The 11,236-nt window shown below is 49.5% G+C and overlaps 1 protein-coding gene across 3 annotated transcripts; it reads right to left on the reverse strand.

Moving 5' to 3' along the window:
* Positions 1-846: 846 nt before the first annotated feature.
* mif4gdb (MIF4G domain containing b) lies at positions 847-11,198 on the reverse strand. Of its 3 annotated transcripts, XM_007888484.2 has the most exons (7): positions 10,876-11,198; positions 8,650-8,814; positions 5,897-6,019; positions 4,720-4,829; positions 3,566-3,721; positions 2,593-2,685; positions 847-1,945 (listed from the first exon to the last, which is right to left on the reverse strand). In XM_007888484.2, exons 3-7 carry the CDS (start codon positions 5,994-5,996, stop codon positions 1,718-1,720), a joined length of 687 nt encoding a protein of 228 aa, XP_007886675.1. In that variant the 5' UTR covers positions 5,997-6,019; positions 8,650-8,814; positions 10,876-11,198; the 3' UTR covers positions 847-1,717.
* Positions 11,199-11,236: the final 38 nt, after the last annotated feature.

Genomic DNA, 11,236 nt, shown 5'->3' on the forward strand with positions numbered 1-11,236 from the left:
AGATAAGGGCTTCCCTGGAAACTGTTTATATACAAGGAGCTTAGACTTGGGACTGTCTCTTACCCTCTCACCCCACCAAGTGTGTCAAGGAGCCAGGATCATGAGATTGTTGTGATTGACTTATCTTTTCTTATCCCTGACTTTGATTTCTGGTGAGGACTGCCTGACATAATGAAGCTCCACTACTCAAAAGCTCCAGCTCATTCAGAACTCTGCCACCCACATACTGACCCAGACCGAACTCCGTACCCACACCTCACCAGTTCTGGCCCAGGCTCCACTGGTTCCCCAACACCGAACGGATCGACTTCCAAGATCCTCACACGCGTGTGTCCAAATCCCTTCACTCTCTGGCACCTCCCTACCTCTCCGACCTCCTCACTCCCCAATCCACCACCCGGTGCCTCCGCTCGACTGACCCCAGCCTCCTGCTCATCCCTCACACCCTCCGCTCCACCATCGGAGGTCACCATGCCCCGAAAATGTGCAATACTCTCTTTCAATCCCTCTACCTTGCCCCCCTCCCCCTTTTCAAGTCCGGCCTGAAAATCTTCCCTTTCGACCTTGCCTACAGTCACGTCCCCCCATCCGGTCCCTCTCCACACTGTGGGACTCTACTCTGCGTGGAGAGCGCTATATAAGTGCAAGGTGGTGGTGTTTCAGTCAACGTTGAGAGGCTCCAACTAACTGGAACGAAGCAAATTGCTTTTCCACATTTGAGAAAGTTAATAGAAGCAATATTTATGAGGCTTCATGGGTTAGAGCTAGCAAGTGCAGATACACTGAACTCCTGCTCCTACCAGCGCATGCATAAGGACAAAATGCTTGATTGAATCACCACGTCCATCAGAAGGAAATTGCCTCATTTATTGAAAAAACATTTCTAAAAAAACAGCATCCACTGGAGTCGGGTGCTGCGTTTACTGTCTACTCAGACTTTGGTTAGGCCATCGGATCGCAGAAGAATGTCGCTGATATTCTGCTCCAGTTGGCTGAAGCATTGCTGTATAATCAGCAATTTCCTTGGATGCTAGCGACCCCTCATGGCAGGGACTAAGTACTGCATTGGTTCAAATTTTATGTAAACTGGCTCCATTAATAATTTCTAGCTGGGGTGGAGGGGGTGGGTGGTGAGGGGGAAGGAGGGGCAGAAAATCACTCGGTCAGTCTGCTGCTGTGCTCGAGTGAGATAGTCCACACTAGCGAAGTCAACTTGTGGTAGAATGTAAGAACATTGGGAAGTTTTCCCATTGCTTTGGGAAATTGGTGTTACAATCACAACGCAAATTGATGCGAAAGCCAGATTCACTGAATAAAGAGACCGACACCTGACATGCCCTGTGGTGGGTTCGTTATCTTCTCTCTCCCTCCAGTAGGCGGGCGGGCGGGCACCCTATCGTACAGCTTACACCGCAAGGCAGCAATGGGGACAAGTGGTTTGCATTAGCTCTCATCATTTAAAAAAAAGAGAAACCTTTGGGTTATTTTGTTTCTTTAAAAAATAATCTTCAATCCACAAAACAGCCTTAAAGTAAGTAACATGGCACTGCACAAACACTTGCCAATCAGGACTGTTGAGTTCCTTTTTGCTGGTGAAAATCCTCCCAACTTCAGTTTCCCAAATTTGCAGAAAGTTTGATGTGCAGAATGGTGGCAGGGAGTTGGCTGGCTGGACACGGGATTTCTTCTGTTCTTGCCAAAGCAAATGTGGCCCGGCTCAGTCCACCACCTCGCTGTAGTAGTATTTCTGGCCCATGTCCGACATCTTCCAGCCGCCAGCACGGAACTCGATGATCTCCAGGAGCAGCAGGCGGGAGAGGGAGGAGGGACGCTCCTGCAACAGGAAGCCATCTCGCAGCAAGCAGAAGAGCTCGTCCATCCTCGGCACGTTCATCTTCTCCAGCTGTTCCCCAATGCGATGCAACTGCAGCACCAAGCAGTCCACCTGCACACAGCGAACATAAGACCACAACTTGCCTATGTGGAGCCCTGTAACTCAGAGGTTAAAGCACTGGCCTCGCAAGCGAGAGGACCTGGGTTCAATTCCCGGCAGGGCAACTTTCCTTACTCCACACGCCTCTGTTTACCTTGCAGTAAGTAGGAACCCAGTTGTTAGTCGATTGGCGAATCACTTTTTCGGGGATAATAATCTCTCAAAAAAATGAAAATAATAATTTGCTCACTCAATCTATGACTGGTTATGGGATACTGCTGTGTGCAATTGGATGCCACGTTTTGCCCACAAAAATGTACAGTCAACTCACTTTACAGTATATTCTGTGAAGTGCTTTGAGATGTCTCGAAGACGTGATAAAGCTCTATATCACATGCAAGGATTAATATTATTATCATATATATCTACTGTACACAATGCCCCTCATGCAGGGTAGAGTCCCAGAGTGCACAACAACAAATTACAATTGCATAGCACTTTCACGTCGGAAGGACGTCCCAAGATGTTCACTCCCCAATGTTCACTCCCTGGGCCCCCAGTCACTCCCGGTAGAGCAGCTGGCTACATACATGTTAGTACCACTCCACCCCACACACGCACTCACGCATGCACACACAGTATTTTAACTCCTTACTCACCTCCTCTTCATTCTGCAGAGAATCAGGCTGAGCCAGCCGCATCAAGCAATCGTACACGGGGTTAACCAGCACCATCATGGGCATGTTGTTTACCTGCGCAACAAATGGGAAACTGAATGACGTTAATCGTCAAGTCGAATCAAACAAGTCCACTGAATTCTTGTTGCTAATCCATCTCCGGTGTCTGTGTGACTGGAGCTTGCAGCATTATCACTGCGATAGCTCTCACATCGGGTTCTGCTTCCACCCAGTGGCAGAAAGTAAACACCGCAGAAGAGCAACACAGGAGATAGCACGACACTGAGTAGAAAGCAAATACCCTTCATCTCAGGATGGAATAGCATTCTCTTAAAGCACCTTCTAATGATTAAGAGCAGGGCCAACGTAACTGGCTGGCATTTTACCATCAGCTGAACTCCACATTAAACACACATGCTGTGCGCAATTGGCTGCCCACAAAATATACAGTCAATTCACTTTGAGGCACTTTGAGACTTCTCGAAGGCGCTATATCAAACGCAAGGATTATTATTATTATTATTATTGTTATTATTATGTGACAATGTGGCTGAGGTTGCGTGCAATATAATACAATATCTATGAACCCCGTGATACAAGAGAAATTACAAGAGCATTGTAATGAGGGTGATATAACAGACTGTACAATCGCACTGGGATGTTACCCTGAGTGAGCAGCGCTATATAAATGCAAGTTGTTTTTGTTGTTGTACAATAATATGGAGCCCTGTAAGGACTGGGTGGAAGTAACACAGGGAGCGTTGAAAGGTAGTGTTAGTAATAATAATAATCCTTGCATTTGGTACAGCGCCGTATCACGTAAGAAGGACATCCCGAAGCACTTCACAGGATTTCTTTGGAGTGACAGTGTATTTGTAGGCAAACTCTGATATCAGAGTCACTGAGCAGTTAAGCTTCTAGTGACTGCTCTCCGCTGACATGACGAGTTACTCACCTTCAGGTAATCAAAGATGTTGCAGATGAAGGTGACGAGGCAGACCCACTCGTTGATTGAGTCACTGCGGATATCGTCCTTGGCCAGGAACACCTGCTGCAGGCGATTCAGCAGTTTTCCCCGGAAAACACTATTCCCACTTTGTTTGCATTCAGCCTGCAAATGGGAAAGGAAGGGCGGACACTCGAAACAACAACAAATTATATTTGTACAGCGCCTTTCATGTCAGGAGGAACTCCCAAGGCATTGGACAGTCTGAGATCCGCACGCGAGCTGGTGGTTGGGATCAGGAGGGGTGGCAGACAGGGGGGTTAGGGAGAGGAGGGTGACCGAAGGCACGGTCAAAGAGGAGGGTCTTGAGACGGGTCATGAAGGAGGCAAGGGAGGGGGCGAGGCGGAAAGAGAACGAGAGGAGAAATAGTAATATCTTATGCCTCGCTGTAAGAGATTGTTTTTTTTTGTGGTGTCTGTACAGTATAATATTTCTCCAACTTCAGACAGATGGATAGATAAATCACTAACAAATTTTTCCACCTCCTTCCGCCTCACACCTTATTTTTGATTCTCTTCATTTACATGTGTGTTTTCTCTTTCTGTGCAGTTTTGCCGGGGGTACAGGCCGAGGATTGACACCTGGCTCCTCCGCCACTCGTTCTGAGGGCTCGGATTCCCTCTCGCTTCCTGGCTATTGTCACAAAGCAGGAGGGAGGGACTGAGAGGGAGACATGGCAGGAGTGGCCATGAAGACCTCTGTGGGAGCTTTTGAATCCAGCCCAGGCTGATTGATGGGATGGAAATCTCCATTGTTATGAGAAACGAGTTGAAGGCAATCTCAGCCCTCCTGTGGGGGGGACACTGCACTAACACCTTACGTAGGTCACCACAACATCCACACGTGATAGGGATCTGTAACGTTTCCAAGACTTCTCCAGGTTATCATCACTGGATTCCACACAGAGTTCTGGTGCCTAATGCCCTGAGTTAACCACACAGTCCCCTGTAGCCCTGTAAAGCTGTGTGTGTGAGAAAGGATTAGTTGAGGTGCAGATCAGCCATGATCTAATTAAATGGCGGAACAGGCTTGAAGGGCTGAAAGGCCTACTCATGCTCCTACGCGTGGGGGAGCGCTGTGGGAGACAGAGTGCTCTATGTACCTGGACAATGGTGTAGCAGATGCGACCTGCTTCCTTACTGAACACCAAATCCTTCATCGATTGCTCCACTATCACGCTCGCCACTTTCTCCAGGTCCACCAAGGTTGGTTCTGTAAAGCACCAGGAATAACTTCAGGTTTTCGGAAGGTGTTTACCTCTCCTGCCCTTGTGTTAACCTCGTCGACCTGCTCTGCAGATGTCGTTTTGCTTTGTATCTAACCACTAGGAGGTGATGGAGATCAGCCAAGGCTACACTGTGCACCTCTGAACCTACGTGAAAAACATCTTCAGAAAGAGCAGGAACTGTGATACTAACCAGTTTAAGATTCTCTTAAGACTGTGTTTAGATTCCTCTTCCCTCTCCTCCACCACCCATGCGTTTTACTGACAATGTGTGGCAACATCCCAGCTCCACGTCACTGATGTGAAGAAGCAGACATGCGTACAACTACACGCTGTTCAACATACATGTGCAGTGTTTAATGTTATAACACACGCGCAGAAACTCTCACATTTGATCCTGGCGTGCTAACCGATCTCAACCGAAATTCTGTTAGTGGGGCTACAATTGCTCTCAGAGCCTAGATTAGGGAAAGGAGAATCCACCAGCATTCCTGTTGCCCCAGTCTCCAGTGTCCTGGAGATGAGGTGACTCAGACACCCGTGGATCGGGTGGGGACAGGATTAGGCCAACAAAAATACACAGTCTAACCACTTTACAGTGCAACCCAATTCAATACAAAATTATATTTGTGCAGCGCCTTTCACGTCGGGTGGGCGGGGGAAACATCCCAAGGCCCTGGACAATCAGGGATTTGGACCCGAGCTGGGGGGTTGGGATCAGGGAGGGTGGAGTGCAGGGAGGGTAGGGCTTACGAGGGTAGGGTTAGTAGGGTGGCTGAAGGCACGGTTGAAGAGGAGGGTCTTGAGACAGGCCTTGAAAGAGGCAAGGAAGGGAATGAGCATGTGAGGCGAAGGGACTGTGGGATGAATATATCCTGTGGTGCATTTTGAGACGTCATGACGACTTGATAAGGCGCTGTAACCAAAAAATGCAAGGACTGGATTCAGCTGTGCCACTGACACTCAGTCACTCTCTGGACTCACTCACACACAGTCGGTTGGTGAGGTATGAGAGGGTGAGGTGTTGCCGGCACGAGCACAAGAGATTGCTGACCTTTTAAGGCTGTTTTCAGCAGCTGCTGCGTCTCCACATCAAATGACTGGATCTTGTAATCGTCCTGTGCTGTATTCGCCATGGTCTGTGCTCTGGTCATGTATCCAGACAGTGTGAAGACAGCTGGGGGCAGAGTAGAGAGGTCAGTCCTAACAAGTGTCACAGAATCACTACGGATTGCAGTAACACACCTGAACGAACGATGACGACAACAGCAGCAACTTGCATTTATACAGCGCCCTTCACGCCAGACGGCATCTCGGAGCATTTAAACGAATCCCACACAATGAAATAATTAGGGCTTCTGATTTTTGATTGTATACCCGATAAAACACCCCCTCCCCCCACCCCACCCCCCCCCCCCCCCGACACAAAACACATTAAACTGTTGTCTACCCAATAAAAAAAACGAAAAACACCAGAAATTCCTGTCGTGACATAAATCTGAGGTGAGGTTTTCTCCGGCGCTTTGGGACGTCCTCCCGAAGTGAATCTAATGTGTTGTTGTTGTCCTCACTCACTCTCGGAGGCTTGCCGGGGTGCCAACTGCAAGAGTGTTGCACTCAGCTTCTCGCTCTGCTCCATGGACATTAGCCTCTCCCCCCCACCCCCCCCCCTCCGTGTGTGTTGGTGCATCTTCTCATAGTGCTTTCATGTCGGGAGGACGTCCCAAGGCACTGGACACAGTATTATACAATATGATAAAATTATATTTATTATGATTATAATAAAAGAAAACGCAATCAAATAAAAAAAACCAAAGGGCTAAAAAAAAACTGAAAATCAGAAGCCCCACATAGGATCTCCCCCAAGTGGTCAGGCCACACAGTCTCGTGTCTGCAACCTGGAAACTTCGCGGAAACTATTCCAGCAATTCAAGTCTGTGGAGTAACTGATTCTTTACTCATTATTCTTCCTTCCCTCCACCCCCCCCGCCACTTTCCCCAGCGAGGGTCAGGGTCTCCCGAGACTGTTTCTGGGTATTGTGGAGTCCTGTAGCTCAGTGGTTAGAGCACTCGCTTTGCAAGTGAGAGACCTGAGTTCAATTCCAGGCAGAGGGCGAAACCTTGGGCAAGTTTCCTTACTCCACACAGAGCCTAATAATAATCCCTCCCAAACCAAAAACTATAATAAATTGGTCATTTTCAATCCCCGACTGTTTGTGGGACATTGCTGTGCGCAATTGGCTGCCGCGTTCGCCCACAAATATACAGTCAATTCACTTTACAGTGTGTTCTGTGAAGCGCTTTGGGACGTCCTCCCGACGTGAAAAGCGCTATATCAAATGCAAGGATTATTATTTCTTAGTAACCGTTTCAACCTACAGTGATACCCTCCCCTCCCCTACCCCACCCTCCCAAACCCAACAGTGACCCTCCCCCAAACCCGACAAGCTGGTATTCTGTTAAATTCCCCCCCCCCCACACACACAACAACAACAACTTGCATTTATCTAGTGCCCTTCACACTGGACGGGGTCTCGGAAGGCTTTCAGCGCACTCCAACACAGCCAGAAAAACAGGCTCACAGTTCATCAGAACTCACTCACTCACCTTCCAACTCTCGACATATTTCACGCTCAGGTCCCAACAAGAGGACAAAAATGTACAGAACCCAAGCCAACGGCAGCTCCAGGCCCCCCCCCCCCCCACTCGCATCTCTCCCTCGAAAAGTTTCTCGATTTGAAGACAGCAAAGTTTCACGTAAAACAAGTCATTGACTTTACCTCTTAAGCGTCTTAGGTTTGCCTTTTTCACGCACGTCTCTGCACGATTGTTATCAACTGTAACAGTGACAGAGGAGTGGAACACAACCAGACTGTAAGCAGATCTCTCTCTCCCTCTCCCTCTCCCGCTCGCTCTCTGCTCTCCTCCCCAGGGCTTGGGCTGGAACCTTGCCCATATCCCACACAATAGCACACAGTAAATCTAACCTCCGAAATACGCCAGCTCAGCACTCCCGCCACACAGCACTACCCCATTGTGAGGGACTGAGAGAGAATTAGTGTGATAGCAGCCTCTTGTCTGTCCCTCTGCGGTCTCTATTCAGTGTTGCGCTGTTGTCTGTGTTTAATACCGAATGCGGATTTACACCGGACTGCGCTTTTGCAGACGCTCAGCAAACTCACTTCTCATTAGCAAAGCTCCAGAAATACATTTCTAAGTTACCGTTTGAAGTTGAATTATTTTGGAAACGCCTCAATTCCTCGGCCTCTCCTCTCCACCAAAGCAGACGAACCTTCAGGTTTACTCTCTCCCCACTCCCCCCCCACCCTCCCCCCACACACACAGAATACATAAAAGTGTTTGGTAAAGCTCAGGGGAGAAGAGTGATGAGCAAGGTAACAACAACAACAAATTACATTTGTGTAGCGACTTTCACGTCAGGAGGATGTCCCAAGGTGCTGGACAGTCAGGGATACGCACCCGAACTGGGGGTTGGGATCAGGAGGGGTGGGGGGGGGGGGTAGGGAAGGTGGGGTAGAAGAGTGACCAAAGTCCTGGTAGAAGAGGAGTGTCTCGAGACTATTACTATTGTCACTCGGGGGTGCTTGATATAATTTACATGATGGGGCAGAGGTCCCCAAACATCAGCAACACAGTATGATGATGGCAGCGCCCCGTTTTAAACAGAGTAGCCGAGCGGCAGATCAGCACAAAAAAAAAACTTCCTCTGTCCCAGACTGACCCTCGGCAGGATTTTAAGTTGAAAATGACAGACTGGCACATTCAGCGCAAACCAAAACTGCTTACGAGCTCAGATCTGTGCCTTTAATCCCGGCATCCTGCGACTGCCTCCCCATTTTGCCACAAGAGCGGGTACTGTGGGCAGTTAGCAGCATGGACGTCAGAAGTTTCCGAGTTCATCGCCTCGCTCGCCTTCACTCACCCGAGCTCAATGTCCCTCTGTGTAAAAGTCTAATGCAGTACAATTGCCATGAAAGATCACACTGTACTATACACCACACAGGACCTCTTCAAAAAAAACAAGCAACATTACAGGTAAACGCCATCACTGACAGATTCTGATGCAGAATCCCTTGGATTACAGGGTGATGATGATGATGATAATTATCATCATCCCTGCATTTGATATAGCGCTTTACCACATTGTCGAGACGTCTCCAAGCGCTTCGCAGGATTTTACTGTGAACTGTAGTGACTGCTTTTGTAGGCGATCGCGGAAGCTAATCACACTCAGATGCGATGCTCTAATTCCGATACTCTGCCCACTGTGACTGTCCGGCTTCATATGACGGGCTCTGAAATAAGGCTTTGGCAAAGTGGTTTTGTTTTGTATTCATTGCAATTTCTGGTTTGGATTGCAAGTTTTACACACAGCGAACTGTCAACTCTAAGGTAGTGAGAAGTCAGAGGGGAGGGGGAGAGGTGAGGGGGCGAGGAGAGGCGGGGGGGCGAGGGGAGGAGCTATCATATGAGAATCTCTGACTAAATCTAAAAGTACAAAATCTGTTTTGTGAAGATCGAAACGTCAGACAGAATTTACATTTTCGCCCACAAAATCCGCCGTCAATTCACTTTACGGTACATCCCGTGAAGCGCTTTGAGACGTCCCGACGACATGATAAGGCGCTGTATCAAATGCAAGGATTATTAATATTATCATTAATCATCATCATTATTATTATTATTACAGACCCCAGTGTGAGGAGCAGCCCACAGCAGAGTTCTGTATGGCATGTCAGGCTCCACTGGGGAGCATTGCCTTGAGGAACCAGAGAGAATTAGTGTGATAGCTACCTTTGTGTCTGTCTCTCTGGGGTGGGGGGGGGGGGGTGGGGGGGGGGGGGTTGTGGGGTTTGGGGTATAAACATTGCTGTAAAGTCATTTTTTAAAGTTAGGTACATTTGGAGTCCTGTAGCTCAGTGGTTAGAGCACTCGCTTTGCAAGTGAGAGACCTGAGTTCAATTCCAGGCAGAGGGCGAAACCTCGGGCAAGTTTCCTTACTCCACACAGAGCCTAATAATAATCCCTCCAAAACCAAAAACAATAATAAATTGGTCATTTTCAATCTACGACTGTTTGTGGGACATTGCTGTGCGCAATTGGCTGCCGCGTTCGCCCACAAATATACAGTCAATTCACTTTACAGTATATTCTGTGAAGCGCTTTGGGACGTCCTCCCGACGTGAAAAGCGCTATATCAAATGCAAGGATTATTATTATTATTATTTCCATCCAGATTTGCACCGAGACAGACAGACAGACAGACAGACAGACAGACAGACAGACAGACAGACAGACAGACAGACAGACAGACAGACAGACAGACAGACAGGAAACACAGCTTCAGATCAAAAAGGGGGAAGAGTTATTTACTACATTATCAGCTGTAGACACTGATACTTTGTCTCCAGTGATCAGCTGTTTGTGGGGCAGTCTGAGCTGGGGGTCAGGGGGAGGGGAGGGGGGGACAAACAGGGGTCTGTGGGGAGGGGAGGGGGGGGACAAACAGGGGTCAGTGGGGAGGGGAGGGGGGGACAAACAGGGGTCAGGGGGGAGGGGAGGGGGGGACAAACAGGGCTCAGGGGGGAGGGGAGGGGGGACAAACAGGGGTCAGTGGGGAGGGGAGGGGGTGACAAACAGGGGTCAGTGGGGAGGGGAGGGGGTGACAAACAGGGGTCAGTGGGGAGGGGAGGGGGGGACAAACAGGGGTCTGTGGGGAGGGGAGGGGGGGACAAACAGGGGTCTGTGGGGAGGGGAGAGAGAGAGAAAGAGACAAGGTTTTGGGGGGTGGGGGAGAAGTGTGTCAACAAGAGTTTGTGGGGTGGGGAAGCCCAGGTGGAGCTGGTTGGGGGGGGGGGGGGGGGGGGAGTGCTGGATGGCTTTGCTGCTGTGGGGGGGGGGCTTTGCTGCTGTGGGGGGGGGGGGGAGTGCTGCTGTGGGGGGGGGCTTTGCTGCTGTTTGGGGGGGGGGGGGGAGTGCTGGATGGTTTTGTTGCTGTGTGGGGGCTCTCACCTGGTTATCACTTGGGTTCAGAATTTCTTGGTGTCCTCTTCCTGTCTGTGGGTGTAGAGGATGAAGAAGACCAACGCCAGGACCAGGAGGAGGAGGAGGAGGAAGGGGATGAGCTCCAACATGGAATGCAAGTGCAGGGTCGGCATCACTCTCTCTCTCTCTCTCTCTCACTGACTTCAGCTCTGCAGCTCTCTCACTCCTCCATTACCAGTCTGTCCTTCCAACAGTTTCCTCCTCGTCATTTCCTTACATTGCCATTTGGCCACTGCCAGAGACATCTCCCTCTGCTGGAGACCTCCCTCTCCCTCTCCCTCTCCCCCACCTCCCCCCAGACCTGATCCCCTCTCTCTCTCTCTCTCTG

This window comes from Callorhinchus milii, unplaced genomic scaffold, assembly GCF_018977255.1.
Source record: "Callorhinchus milii isolate IMCB2004 unplaced genomic scaffold, IMCB_Cmil_1.0 Scaffold20, whole genome shotgun sequence".
In the NCBI taxonomy this organism is placed as follows: Eukaryota; Metazoa; Chordata; class Chondrichthyes; order Chimaeriformes; family Callorhinchidae; genus Callorhinchus; species Callorhinchus milii.

Excerpts from the sequence above, each read along its gene's own strand:
- mif4gdb (XM_007888484.2), bottom strand. The coding sequence starts at position 5,996 with ATGACCAGAGCACAGACCATGGCGAATACAGCACAGGACGATTACAAG. Across the intron at positions 3,722-4,719 it reads TCTGCTACACCATTGTCCAG|GCTGAATGCAAACAAAGTGG; the intron begins GTACATAGAGCA and ends TCCCATTTGCAG. Across the intron at positions 2,686-3,565 it reads ACATCTTTGATTACCTGAAG|GTAAACAACATGCCCATGAT; the intron begins GTGAGTAACTCG and ends TTTGTTGCGCAG.